This window comes from Balaenoptera acutorostrata, chromosome 13 (genome assembly GCF_949987535.1).
Source record: "Balaenoptera acutorostrata chromosome 13, mBalAcu1.1, whole genome shotgun sequence".
NCBI classification, from domain to species: domain Eukaryota; kingdom Metazoa; phylum Chordata; class Mammalia; order Artiodactyla; family Balaenopteridae; genus Balaenoptera; species Balaenoptera acutorostrata.
This window is the reverse complement of record NC_080076.1, coordinates 65,728,429-65,742,576: the sequence shown is the minus strand read 5'-3', so window position 1 is coordinate 65,742,576 and position 14,148 is coordinate 65,728,429. Positions and strand designations below refer to the sequence as shown.

The following is a 14,148-nucleotide window of genomic DNA, read 5'->3' as shown; positions in this document are numbered from 1 at the left end:
GACTAAAAGCAGCCAGAAAAAAAGAGTAAATACCCTATTCTATTTACATAAAATTCTAAAAAGTGCAAACTTCCCAGTAGCGACAGGAAGCAGATGAGTGGCACCTGGGGAGGGGCGCTGCAGGGAGTGGGGAGAGACCTTACAAAGGTCGAAGGTTGGGAGCAAACCCTAGGGATTCCCTAAGGACAGCAGGCACATTCATGTCTTGGGTATAGTGATGCTTACACAGGTGTTGGAACTTATCAAATTATCCACTTTAAATATGTGCACGTTTTAGTATATCAGTAATATTTTTAAAAACTCAACAGCAACTAAACAAAAGATCTGAACAGACGACACTTCACCTATAAGGTGTACAGATGGCAAATAAGCACAAGAAGATGCTCAGCATCCTTAGCCTCTAGGGAAATGCAAATGAAAACAACACGGTTCAAATGAAGAAGACAAACCCCCAAGGAAGCCCACGGCCGGCCGCTAAGCCGCCGGTGAGGATACAAACTGCACACACGCCCTGGATGACAGCCCAGCAGGTCCCTGGAGCACAAAACAGCCGATCATCAAGTTGCCAGCACTCCGCCGCTGGATATTTAATCTAGAGGAATGAAAACATATGTGCAAACAAACACCTGTACCTGACTGGTCTGTTCTATTCAGAATATCGCCCGAATGCGAAATGACAACACACCCTTGAGCAATAAAACAGGAAGAAAGTATTGATGAACGCAACACAATGGACGCCTCCCCAGAAAATCAGAGCGAGTAACAGGCTACATACTGCTTGGCCCTATTCACACGGCATTCTGGAAACAGCAGGGCCAGGTAGACAGCGTGACTGGAGGTGCCGGGGGCCAGGGTCAGGGGTCAGGGGTGGGCTCATGACCAAGGGGCAGCGAGAGGAGGGCTCTGACCGTGGAGCGGTTTCTGTACATGTGTTGGGACTCCCTGTAAATACGTGTCTTAACAATCAGTCCTGATCGATACTGTGAGTTCACAGTGATGAAGGAAACGACTGAAGAAATAGACCAACGGGGAGAGCAGACAAATCTGAGCAGAATTCCAAGTGACCTGCAAGGCGGTGGAGCTGGACCCCTGACTGCGAGGGTGTGTGTGGAGGCAGCCCTCCTCACAGGGGAGACCCGACAACCGCCACCATCCAGGCGATCAAGGTCATGCTGACGGCACGTTCCCTGGGTCTGATGCGGTGCGATGGCCCTTTATCTTGGAGGTCTTGCTCCTAGAAACCCAGACCCCAGGCTAATCTCGAGAAAAACACACGGCAAATCCCAGCGGAGGGTACTCGCCTCGAAACTGTCTCGGGCGTCACAGCCCAGAGGGACCCAAGGGGATGTGACCAAGTGTCACATGGTCCTGGCTTAGGTCCTGGAAAAGGACACAAGAGAAAAACTAAGGAAATCGGAATAAGCTCCAGACTTGGGTGGATCACAGTGCTCGAGGCTGTTCATCACGGGACGACCGGGCCGTCCCCACGCACAACGGTCGCAAGGGGAGGGCACCAGCACTTTCCAGGTACAGGGCAACCACTGGGCCGCCACCCTCCTGGCCATTTTTGAGGAGGCTATTTTTCAAATAACATATATTGAACAATATTTGGGGGCTATTTTTTCTTGACCTACAGTTAATGGTATTTGATTTACCACTAAGGTATTATGAAAACCCAGTTTCCTGCCTAGATTTTTCTGGCTTTAGATCCAATTTCTCATTCCAGTTAAGGTGACTTTAAACAGATTTAATGCCAATTTTTAAGTGCTTCTCCTATTTAAAGTGATTTCCCATCTTATTTTTGCCCTAATATAAATAGACTTAAATCCATCAATAGCGCCCCCAACACAAGGTAGTCAGTACTCAGCTAAGCAATTTACTGGTAACTTTTATCATCTTCATGCTCATCGTTACGCCCAAAGCAGAGCAGCACCAGGGAAGGAAGATGCTGACCCAGCAGTTCCCTCTCTCTCATGCGGCACGGCCATTCTAGCAGGAAAACTCTGAGCTGGCCGGTCCTCCAGGCCAGGAGGCACCGAGACCCAGTCCCTCTGCACCTCCCAGGCCACACCTGGACAGGCCATCCTGAGCAGGCCCCATCGCCCTCCACCTTCCTGATCAGCTCAGACCACAGCAAGGCCCAAATCCCAGAACTGGCCCCTGGAAGTCACGTTACAGACGCGGCGGCCCAGGGGCGGTCCAGGCCAGATCACTGGGAAGCCTCCTGCTGCACAGCAGGACATGGAGGTCTGACCACCGCCCCTTCCCCATCTCTGAAACGCAGGGAGGTCCAGGGGAGTCAGCACACAGCGCGTCAGCAACAAGCCCACGACACAGGACAACCCTCTAGGTAGTCAGCCTCTCGTCACCAAGGTCCCTGTGGGTCAGCGTCCCGTCCACGCGCTGGCTCACTGGGTGAGGGCGGCCCAGTGAGTGACACCCAGGCTCCCAGGAGTGGTCCCCCAATAAGTAAGGCCGAGGACACAGCCCCCTCCGAGGAGGCCGGACTGGCCCACAATGCTGTGGAGAAGCTGCAGGTGAGACAGGGGACAGCCTGCTGGGTGACAGCCCTACCCTGTTCCCTGCAGCTCGCTCCCTGGGCCAAGGAAAACGCACCAGCCGCCCTGCCCTCCTGCAGACTGCCAAGCGTGGGCCCAGCCCAGGGAGGACCTGGCCCCAGCACCAGACCTGGCACCCCCCCCCCCCGCCAACCGTGCCTGCAGAGCCCCAGCCAGGCCCGGGTGCAGCGGCAGGTTTGCCCAGGGAACTCAAACTTCACAAGGAAACCATCTCTGGAGTGGGCTCTGCGTGGCCATTCGGAGTCAAAGGCGTGCTTCATAGCCCTCCTGAGCCTGTGCACGGCCAGGGCCCCTTCCCCTTTGAAGCCTCTGGTGAGTGATTGAAGCGTCTCCTTTCTGAGGGGCAGATAGCACAGTGTAATCTGACTCTAAGCCCCGGGATAAAGGTAGTTTGTTTCCTCTCAGCCTTTCTGTCAACACCTCCTCAGTAATTAGCCCTAATTATTACCAAGGGCCAGCCTCCCATTCGGTTATTAAATCAGAAATAGTATCGTGGCCGGGCATCTGTCAACGCCCGGCTGGCGACCTTGGATTCACTGAATCCTCTGTCAGTATCCGTGGCTTCAAAGATGCGGATCCTGGGGAGGGGTTCCGGGGAGGCAGCTCCCTGGCCCGGGGAGGGGGTGGGGAGGAAGACAGTGTCACAAGCGGCCCCGTGCTTAGCGGGCCTCAGAGCCCACTGGGGAGGCGGGAACCGGGCACCATCCCTACACTGCCTTCCCCCAACCCAGCCATGCCTGCCTCCCGGGGCCTGATGTGACCATGTGTGTGTGGGTGGGGGGAGACCAGGAACACCCCCATAGCCCTTCCCCAGGCCTGCCTGCCTCTGGCACAGCGTCGCCCAGGAGCCCAGGTGGTAGCCTCAGTTGTGCCCGGTTGCCCACGGCCTGAGGCTGGCAGGCCCATGCTGGCTGTTCTGCAAGTGCACAGGGAAGACTCCTGAGCCCAGCTGGCAGGAGCCCCCTGAGTCCCGACTACAGCCTACCCACCCCACCCCCCGTGGGCAGGGCACCTCCCCGTGAGCAGGAGGGTCCACAAGCAAACTCGGGGATGGCTGTGGACATGAGTTTCCGAAGTGGAGCTGAGTGCTGTGCTCCTGAGGCCCGGGGAGGACAGCCACCCACCCGTCCTGGGCCTGAGCTTCTTGTTCCATCCAAGAGAAGCAAGTCACCTGCTCCTGCAAAGCCTGGGAGGGGCGCTGCTCCCTCTGGCAGAATCCACTGCTCAGGCAGCAGCAGCGCTGACCTCACCTCCCTGGGGCAGCATCCCGGGCCCTTGGGCAGCTGCCAGCAATTCGTGTGAAGCCCCTTGGGGGCTGTGAGTGTCCCTTCCAACTCGCCCCGTGTTTGGGGAAGATGGCCACGGAGGACCAGGCTCCTCCGCTGGGGTCAAGGTCCACGTGATGTGATGGGTGCCTGGGCAGAGGTGAGCACAGCCTGTTCTCCCCTAAGCACCTCTGCGGCCTGACCAACACAAGGTACGAAGGGCTTCCTACAGCTGAGGGCTTGGAGGCGCCAACTGGACTCCTTGGGATGGAGGGACAGGCCATCCTTGCCGGGCCAGGAGGAAATGCCAGGGTGAGGAGCCACTGGTCCAGGAGCTGGAGATGGCAGGAAGGAAGGCCACTTGGGCGTTCTCAGCCGGCCTGCCCGGCACTTGCGGGCTGGGGGGGGACCGGCCAGCAATGGGCTGCCGCCCTGGTTGTTCCTGGTGAACGCACGGAAAAGCTCCATGTTTTACAGGAAGTGGGACCATTCCCAGGCACCAGCACCGGCCTCTGGGTCCCACTTCTGCCAGGCGGGATGGTCCACAGGGGCCAGTTCCCCAGGGCTGACAACAGTGCCCAGACGGCCCTCCCCAGGGCCTGGGACGGGGCCAATGCCCGCAGGCTGGTGCCCAGGAAGCTCCCGTGAACCCAGTCCCACTTGGAGAGGGGCCCCTAAGCATGGTGGTGGTGAAGGGCGTTATCACTTGAGGCCTCTTGGGGGCTGATGTGGCACTCCCAGTGGCCAGCAGGCGTCCCTGCACCGTGGCTGCACTTCTGCCACCCGCACAGGCAGGTGTAAGGGCGCGGGCTCACTCCCGACCGCTGGCCCAGGCCGGCACTGCTCGGACGCACAGGTGGAAAGCAGCCAGGGACGTCCCTCTTCACCTTCTTACGGCCCCGCCAACAGGGAGACAGGGCACCCAGGGAGAAGGAACGGGCTGTCAAGGGCGCCCTGCAGGCCAGGAGATTCCAGAGTCACGTGAAAGGAATAATGTTTAAACTTGGGAATATAGAGTAATGTCTTCGAACCCTCTGTAGGGGTCCCAGATACAGAACAACTGGGCACATCCTGCTCGGGGCTGGAGCAGCTCTGCACACAGGGGCGACGTCAGAAGGATGCTCACGACGCACTGCCCAAGACTGCAAAGATGGGAAACAAAGAAATCCACGTCGGGCGTTCTGATGGCCCAGCTGTCTCCCCCAAGTTCCCATGTTGAAGCTCTACTCCCAGCACCTCAGACGTGGTTGTGTCCAGAGGCTTCAAAGAGGGGATTAAGGTTCAATGCGGTCATATGGTGGGCCCTGATCCAATAGCACTGGTGTCCTCATAAGGAGGCGAGGACACAGACACACTGAGGGAGACCGTGGGGGTACACACAGCAAGGTGAGGAGCCTCGGGAGCAGCCAGCCTTGCCAACACCTTGATCTCGGATGCCCAGGCTCCAGGACCGGGAGGAAGCACCTCCTGTCGCTTAGGCCATGCAGCCTGAGCAGGTGCGCACGGGCATCTCTCCCCACGGCCCACGTGGCCCCCCTCATGGCTGCACAGCTGTGTCCCGTGGCTCGGCGCTGAGGGCCCCACCCACTTCGCGGGAGGGCGCAGCGGCTTCCTCAGGCCAGGGGAATGGAGGTGAGTGACACGCACCACTAGTGGTTCACAGCGGTCCTTCCCCAGCCTCTGCGGTCGTGGAGAAATGTAGCCAGTGGAGCCCTGTCGGCACGGCCCGAGGGACCACAATGGACGGGGTGGCCACGATGTGGAGGTTCTGTTCCTGCAGCACACTTGGCCCGCCCTGACCAACACAGCACCAGCAGCCTGGTGACCGCACTCCTCACTGCCGGACCTCCAGGCTGTTAACAAGGCGGTGACCCCCACTGGGCCCTCAGCCCTACCCCGCCCCCTTGAGGACCGGTGATTCCAATGGCTCATGGTTCAGCCGAGACCGTGGAGCGAGCAGCCGCCACCGGCACACGGGCCAGGGTTCAGCGTGCCCAGAAGCCTCCTGCGGTTCCCGGCACCTAGAACGTCTCGAGTCCTGGAATCACAGCAGAAAATCTGCCCGTACCTCCCCATGGTGCTTTTGTGACTTTTCACCGTTAAATCTTTAATCCACCTGGAGCACGGCTGGCACAGAGTGAGTTTCACTGTTTTCCAGACAACTGACCAGCTGCTCCAAGTCCTCTCACTGAATGATCCACTTTACCCCCATTAATTGGAAACAGCCCTGCCAGAGTGAACTAAACCCCTGTATTTATTCGGCTTTATTTCCAAGTTCTCTGCTCATCCTTCCACACCAACTTCCACGTCCTTTCGTTTCTGCAGCTTTAAAAAATGTTCTGTATCTCACAGAACCTTGTCCTCAACACTTCCGGTGTTAGAAGTTTCCTTGGACACGGGCGCTTTACAAACCTTCCCACAGTGCCCACCATGTCCCAGCTTTAGAAAATGAGACCTCCGGGTATTTCCAAGGGAAGCGAGGGACAGACACAATGGTCTGGAAGGCAAGCCCCAGCACAGCCCGCCTTGAGCACATCCAGCAACCCTGCCAGACCCAGAGCACCTCCTCCGGGTGGGCTGCCTGCATGTGCAGAGCCGGGAGTGGCCATGAGCCAAGGGCCCTTCTGCCACACACAGCAGAGCCCCCTCTTCTGGCCCTCTGTGTTCCTTCCCCCCCCCCCCCCCCCAGAGGAGAGCAGCTGAGTCATCACATCTGCCCAAAGGCAGGGCACAGTGCCAGCTAAAGATGGGGCAATCACTTTGCGGAACCATAGGCGCTGCCTGTCTGGAAGGCCAGCGCCCTCCCACCCTCTCCTGACCCCACGAATGGGTGACCTTGCCCTCACAACTGAGGCCTGCCCCACCCCCGTCCTTTTCTTCATGGCCAGGTCACAACAATAGAACCCGTTTTCCACAGGTCATCTGTCCAGTCTCTCCCCAAAGCCCCGAGGCCTGCCGTGGCAGAGCTGACCCTGAGAGGTATGCTGGACCATAACCTGAGCCTGCAGGAACCGTCTGGGGCCCGAGGGAGAAAAGGCCCCCAGTGAGACCGGGGGTCAGAAGGGAAGATGGCAATCTTGGGCTGAGGGAACTCACTCCAGGTCCACTAAGTGGAGACGGGAGAGGCAGCCTGTGCAGAGGGCTGCTGACTGGGCCACCCGCCCCAGAGGGCGGCTCTGGGGCCCCAATGTTGCCAACGACACCAGACCCACAGGTGGGCCAGGCCACAGCTGACCAGGACAGCCTGCAGGAGGGGGTCCCGGGCCTGAGCAATAGCATGGGGGCAGCAGTGTGACCAGGCTGGGCTGGAACATCCAAATTTCTCCACTGGATCAGAACCAAGGGTACACACTGATTTCTTGTCAGCTTGCTTGTTTCACTTCGGGGCTATATCAGCTTCCCACCTACTTCTAAGACTCGCAGCTATTTTACTTACGAGGTGTTTGTGCCATAAAATAACTCACAAATAAAACCACCTGAACCCAGAACCTTTTCAAGCAAATTACTAAAGGAAGTAATCCCAACAATGTCTATTTTACTTAAAATTTTTTTACCATTTATTACTTTCCTTCCTAAAATGACTTTCTGATTGCAGTTGTATTTCCACTTCTTTTTCTTTCCTACTCTCCAGGAAGGTGTTTTCTTTTCCCAATTATAGGACCCAAAGGGGCCTGAAATGTTTGCCTATCTGCCCCTCGGAGCAGATGCACTGTGCCCCTCCTGTGCTGACCTGGGCTGGAGGAGCCTCCCAGTCAGCTATGTTACTAGAAAACCCTCCCTGTGCAGAGCGGGTCCTCCTTCACTCCACCCTCGGGCCTGGGGACTCACAGCCCTGGTCTGCTGCCTGCTCCTCACTTCACCGCCGGCCTGGAAGCTAGTTCTCAAGGCCACACTCCTCCCACCAAGCCTCCCACTCCCACCCATTCAGTCAGACCCTGCAATGATCCAAGCCCCTGTCATGAACCACACCTGCAATGCTGACCGGGTGCTCGCTGCTGGGCCCAGGCTCTGCTCCCACTGATGCACAAGGACTCACTCAGCCATGGATCCAACTCATGTTTAATAGCACCGATTGTGTAGCAGGGACACGAGGTTGACTGATGGAGCCCTACCCTAGGGACTCACAGTCCATCCAGAGACACAAGTCATTACAGTGCTGGGCGTGAGTGCTGAAGCAGCCAACTGCACGAGTGGGTGTGGAGGCAGGACTGCTGAAGAGCAGAGGGGAGGGCAGCACGGGCCAAAACAAGACTAGATGCTAACACAGCAGGCAAATGCCTGGAAGGGAGCTAAGACTGGCGAGGCGGCCCCCACCCCACCCTCCTGCATCAAAGCTGTCCCAGTGGGCCAGGGCTGCTGGTAAGCCCATACGTAGGGAAGCACCCTTCTCTGCCAAGACACCCTCCCACTTACACTGAATAATGAAAGCAGCTGCTTCCTCCATGCAGCCTTCCTGAACTTCCAGTCCAGAGGATAGGGGACACAGGGAGCAGAGACTGGGGCAGGAGGCAAAGCAGACACCACAGGAGTTAGGTCCAAAAGGGCTGGCACAGCAGACCCAGTCCAGTCCCAGCCAGCACTGAAGGCGGTGGGTTTGGGGTGGAGTAGTTACAAGGACTGTACAAACTTGATGGGGACTGACCTACGCAACTCTTTCCAACTAGCGGGAACAGGCCAGGTGAGAAGGCGCTCCCCAACAAGGTGTTGGGATGTAGCCAAGAGCCCAGTGGGAGGCAGCCTCTGGGCTACTGAGGGAGTTGGAGAATGAGGGGCACAGGGCAGAGGCCATTGTCCTGCTGTGCCCTGGGGTGGGGGTTTAAGGGGAGCTGTTTGTGCTCAGACATGGTAGTCGCCAAACAAGTGCATCTCCTGCCCAGCAAAGGGGCAAGTGGACAGGGCACTACCTGGTGTACCCCATCTAGAGTTAGCTGGCAATACCCCACTGTCCTGACAGGGGGCCGTGGGGTTCCCTGGTCACGCAGGCCACTTCATGACAAGGGGGCACTGCCACACCTGCCCAGGCCGTGTTCGGAATCCAGTGCCGTGGGCTGGGGCGTGGGACAGAATGGTGGTTCTCCTGGGGTCACTGGGGTGTCCACTGCCCCCTGTGGGGTACCTATGGATGCCTCCTGGCCTGCCTCTGTCTCAGAAACCTCTTTAGTTTTCTGGGGTCCTGGACCCCCTGGGTTAGTGGGACCTAGTTTCTGGGCAGGGGGTTCAGCAGATTCTGCAACTGCAGGGACAGGTTTGGGGGCCGCCTCCCCTGGCTGGGAGGAAGACGGCCCCACAGGACCAGGACCGGTGCTGCCTGCAGAGCTGGACAAGGCAGGAGGCTCCGCAGGCCCAGGGCTGCTCTCCATGGCTAGCAACTGCTCAAATAGAGTATTTCTAGATGTGGAATTGGAACTAGAAACAGTGGGGGTGGCCAGAGCAGCGGGGACAGACCTGGGGGGAGTGCCCATGTTGAGGGCCAGGGCCTCTGAGAACCTAGCTAAGTACTGTCTCACCACAGGCAGCTGTGGGGCCACTGGTGGCTGGCTCGAGGCCAGAGGCAAAGAACAGGGTCCTGCAGCGTGGTACTCAGCAAAGTTGTTTGGGTTTTGAATAACTTCCTCAAGATCCTGGCAAAAAAGCTCATAGTCGTCGGGCAGGGGCAGGTCTCCATCGAGGTAGGGGGCTGCCCACGCCCGGGCTCGGCCCGTCAGGCGCCCGAGGATCTCGCAGACGCGGCTGAGGTTGTCCCGGTAGTGCTCAAAGCGGAAGGACATGTAATCGCCCAGCTGGGCCAGAAAGCGGTCCAACAGCCAAGGGGAGCCATCGAAGGTGCCTGGGTCCGAGCCGGGCACCCAGTGGAAGTCCACCCTGAGGGGCCGCGGGCCCATGCGCATTGCTGGGGGGCCCCTCTCTGCGGGCTTACCACCCACAGCACCACTCGCCGAGCTCTTCTGCTCCATGGTCGTGCGCACACACACAGGGTCCCCACAGCAGGGCCGCTCAATCCAGGGATCCACTAGGGGGGTGTACGCAACACCAGGAGTGGCCCCGTCCACCTGCCAGGGGTGTGCATTGGCGTAGTTGGCTGCTGCCCGGATGGGATTGCGAGGGCCCTGGCGCCGGCCACGAGGCATGCTGGGAGCAGACGGGAGCTGCCACGCCAACTAGAGAAAGAAGGGGGAGAGGAGGGAGGTACGGCGCCCGGAGGGTAGGCAGAAGCGGCGCGCAGACACAACGGGACAGACGGCTGCGGAAGGGTGCTCCAGGCAAGTGCTGAGTGGGGAGCTGACCACTGCGGCCTCAGAAGAGCTGAGAAGAGCTGATGGGACTGTCAGACGCAGGCCACCATCCAAGGCGATCTGTCCAAAAACAAGGTGGGAAGAGTGGGAACTAGGCCCAACCACCACCACTGGGCAGCCGACCCTGGGCCCCCACCAGGAGCTCTCCATGCAAGGGGGCCCAGAGGCCGGCATGGGAGGTCCCAGAAGGCAGGTACATGCCACCTGGGATGTTTCAAAGGCAAGATGTGATGGCGGTGATGTCAATCCCAGGAGAAGAAAAGGGGGCCAGATCAGATCCCCCTGGGCTTCCTTGGACAGCCTGGATGGCTGCCAAAGAATTTCAGAAGAAGAGTAACAACAACAACCTTCACTGACGGCTCTAGTCACGCCCAACACTGACCCCTGACGAGGCTGGTCCTCTCGCCACCCCCGAGGCACGGTGGTGAGTGAAGTCACTCGTCTGTAGCCACACACGCCAACAAGTAAGTGGCAGAGGCAGCTGACCCCACCACACGTCACCACGCCAGTTACCAGCTACGCTTCACAGTCCTGTGAACCGTCTCCCAGCCGCCCAAGCACTGTACCGTCAGGTGCAGAGTTTGTCGTAAAATCTTTTTACATCACAGCCCCAAAAGCATGGCAAGCACTACCTGAGTGCCTTCCAGCTTTCCCCCCACCCCCGTCCTGTGTCTCCCAGACTCATGTCGCTACTCACAATGCAGCCACCCCCACCCCAAACACATCCTCCCTGCATTCCCCTCCCTGTCAACAGCCCAGAATCCGACCCCCTGAGTTAAATTCCACTTGCTGTATCTACTCTCCCCACCCCAAGGTGGTCCCTGCAAAGGGACTGGAGAGCAGTGGCCATCACCCCTGAGCAGCCCAAAGAGGCACAAAACAAAAAAGGAGATGCAATTTCCGTCGGATGCAAGGAGCCCTCCCGCAGTCCAGCCTGAGGGTAGCCACCTCCCCAGTCTCCCTGCAACACGAGGTCCACTCCTGGCCTGCACGAAGCGCTCTCTGCTTCACCCCTCCTGGCGCGATTTCCCCAACAAGCCCTCCACACACACACACACACACCCCGCCCCCCACTGCTCCACCGGCTCCCACCTAGGAGCGCCAGTCTGCACTCACCTTCGGGGCGGCTTCCCACGTGTTTACCTACCCCAATCTGTGGGAGCTCCTCCAGGGGGCACGGCCTGTTGGTCTTTCCGCCCAGGACCTCCCAGGGCGGCCTGCAGCATTCAGAGCCGCCAGGGCCCCCAGCACCTGCCTCCCCAACCCCCAACGCTGGTGGCGGGGCGGGGGGTGGGGGTCTTCCACCCGAAAGCCCGTCCCATCCTAACACTAAAAACACGCTAGGGCGGCAGAGACCCAAGACAGCAGGTAAATGCCGTCCAGTCCAGTTCCTCACCGAGCTCTGAGAAAACGATGACCACGAACCACTCCCGCTCCTGCCCCCTGTGAGGGGAGGCAGCCGCTACCGTGCGCGCCCGGGACCCCGTCCCGCCTGGCTCTCGCTAATTCGGGGAGCGAGGTTCCCAGCATGCCCGGCGCCGAGGGACCCGGCCCTTCCCCAGGACAGCGTGCGCCCGCGGAGCCGAGGCCGCGCCCGGTTCAGGCGCCGCCGCACGAAGCCCACCTACCTGCGGCCACGCGGCGCCACGACGGTCCGGTTCCCTCGACAGCGAGTCCGAGCGCACCTACAAAACGGACGAGACCGGCCGTCGTGAGGCGAGGCCAGGGCCGGCGCGGACCGGGGTCGGGAAGAGACAGAAGAGCGCAGACCCCAACGCACTAACCCGCCAGCCGCAACCTGCGCCCCCAGCCACGAGCAGCGCGGGTCCTAGCACCGCCGTGTCGTGCGGGCACGCCCCCTGCGTGCGCGCGGCCAACCCCTACGTCCCCGCGCCGGCTCCCGGAACGCCCCTCGCTGGCCTCCCAGCCGCGCCGCGCCTGCGCCCTGCGTCGTGAAGCCGCGGTCGCGCAGGCGCTTCCGGGCCCTGCCAGCGGGGCAGCAGGGCGCGAGGGTTGATGGGAGCGCGCCCAGCTGGACGCCGCGCTGAGTGCCACGAGAGCAGGCGGGGCCGCGTGCGCAGGAGCAGGAAGGGCCGAGGCCCGAGGGCGGGTGGGGCTGCGTGCGCAGGCGCCGGAGGCGCGCTGCGCTGAGGAATGGCTTAGTGCGGCGGGATCCTGGCGTCCACCTGGCTCTAACTGGGACTCAGGGACAGACGCCGCGACCACTGCCCTGAGTTACTGCTGAGCGTCAGGAGGGATGCTGGGGGCCGAGGGCACCAGGGAGGGTTGGCACAGAGGGGCTGCAGCGCTTCCTGGACGGAGTGCCCGCAGAGTACCCGTAGCTGGAGACCCGGCCGGGGCCGGGCGCGTACGTGCGCCCAGGAGCGACAGGGCGGGGTTGGCCCCGAGGACCGTCCCCTGAGGGTTCGGTTCCCTCGCCGTGGGCTGGCTGGCTCGACTCATCCCTCAAGGCTGGACCCCGAGCGGCTGCCCAGCCAGCGCCCCGACACAGGGAGGGCCGGTGCGGGGGGCAGCTGGTGCCCTACGTGCGAGACCTCTAGCACCTCGTGCCCCGGGGCCCCCAGGTGGGGGCAGGTTACCAGTGCCAAGGCGGCCGAGGTCACTGGAAGTGATGTAACAGCAGCTCCCTTTCTGCCCTGGTCTAGCGACTTCTTCCATGAAACCATCTCTGAAATGTTATCTGCATTTACAGCCAAACTCACTTGCTTTGATCCTTGAAACGGAATCAAAGATTACACTGTACCTTCTCAGGGTTTGTGGGGCTTTCAGCAGCCTCGCCAAAAATAATAGAGGTGGCACCCAGCCAGGAAACGCCTCCTGGAAGTGTGAATGAAACTTGTATTTTTCGGTTGTGTCTTTCCTAATTGACCTGATAATTTAAACTTCCTGCTTCAAAGGAGAGGGGGATTTCCCGACAGAGTTCCCGACAGTTTGGCAGCTAAGGCCAACTCAGGGCAGTCAGTGGAGAGTGGGCGGCAGACTTGTGCAAAACACCCAACCACACCCACCCAACTGGGCCACACCATCAGAAAATACCTTTTTGGGTCCAAAACGTTTTTTTTTTTTGTTGTTCAGGCCATCTTCTATGTATATATATTTTTAATTGTAAAATATACATAAAATTTATTTTAACCATTTTTAAGTGTACATTCAGTGGCACTAAGTATATTCATATTATTATGCAACCTTCACCACCATCATCTCCGGAACTTTTTCATTACCCCAAACAGAAACTCTGTCCCCATTAAACACTCTTCACCACCCCTTTCCCAAGCTCCCAGTAACCTCTATTCTACTTTGTCTATATTAATTTGCCTATTCTAGGTACCTCGTATAGTTGGAATCACATATTATTTGCCATTTCACTTAGAAGAATGTTTTAAAGGTTAATCCATGGTGTGGCACCTATCAGAATTATCGTTCCTTTTTAAGACAATAATATTCCTTTGTACATATATACAACATTTTGTCTATCCATTCATCTGTTGGTGGACGCTTGGGTTCCTCCCATCTTTTGGCTGTTGTGACTGATGCTGCTGTGAATGTGGGTATACAAATATCTGTTCGAGTCCCTGCTTTCAATTGTTTTGGGTATATACCTAGGAGTGGAATTGCTGGGTCATATGGTAATGCTATGTTTAAATTTTTGAGGAACTGCCAAATTTTCTACAGTGGTTGCATGAGTTTTCATTCCCGCCAGCAATGCACAAGGGTTCCAATTTCTACAGGTGTTCTTTTTTCTTTTTTTTTTTTTTAAATAATGGCCATCTTAATGGGCGTGATGTGGTACCTTGTGGTTTTGATTTGCATTTCCCTAGTGACTAGTGACGTTGAGCATCTTTTCATGTGCTTATTGGACCTGGATGTGTGTTTGAACTGGGAGGCCCAGAGGCAGTCATCAGGCTCTGAAGTGTTCAGGGTTGGTGTCAGGTTTGTGGCTCCCCAGAGCCAGGGCAGCAAGGAAACAGGGATACGCAGCCCAAGAGGTGA

General features: G+C 58.4%; 2 protein-coding genes across 2 annotated transcripts in view; both read right to left on the bottom strand.

The window, feature by feature from the left end:
- GNB1L (G protein subunit beta 1 like) overlaps positions 1 to 11,976 on the bottom strand; it is a 46,487-nt gene extending 34,511 nt beyond the window's left edge. Inside the window, exon 1 of the mRNA XM_057526973.1 lies at positions 11,766 to 11,976. The gene's annotated coding sequence lies outside the window, so the exon portion shown is untranslated. The remainder of the gene's footprint in view (positions 1 to 11,765) is intronic.
- Positions 7,884 to 12,055, bottom strand: RTL10 (retrotransposon Gag like 10). The gene is made up of 3 exons (XM_057526972.1): positions 11,922 to 12,055; positions 11,766 to 11,822; positions 7,884 to 10,197 (listed from the first exon to the last, which is right to left on the bottom strand). Exon 3 carries the CDS (start codon positions 9,970 to 9,972, stop codon positions 8,833 to 8,835), a length of 1,140 nt encoding a protein of 379 aa, XP_057382955.1. The 5' UTR covers positions 9,973 to 10,197; positions 11,766 to 11,822; positions 11,922 to 12,055; the 3' UTR covers positions 7,884 to 8,832.
- Positions 12,056 to 14,148: the final 2,093 nt, after the last annotated feature.

Bases quoted from the DNA above. Each gene is read 5' to 3' on its own strand.
- RTL10 (XM_057526972.1), bottom strand. From the start codon at position 9,972: ATGCCTCGTGGCCGGCGCCAGGGCCCTCGCAATCCCATCCGGGCAGCA.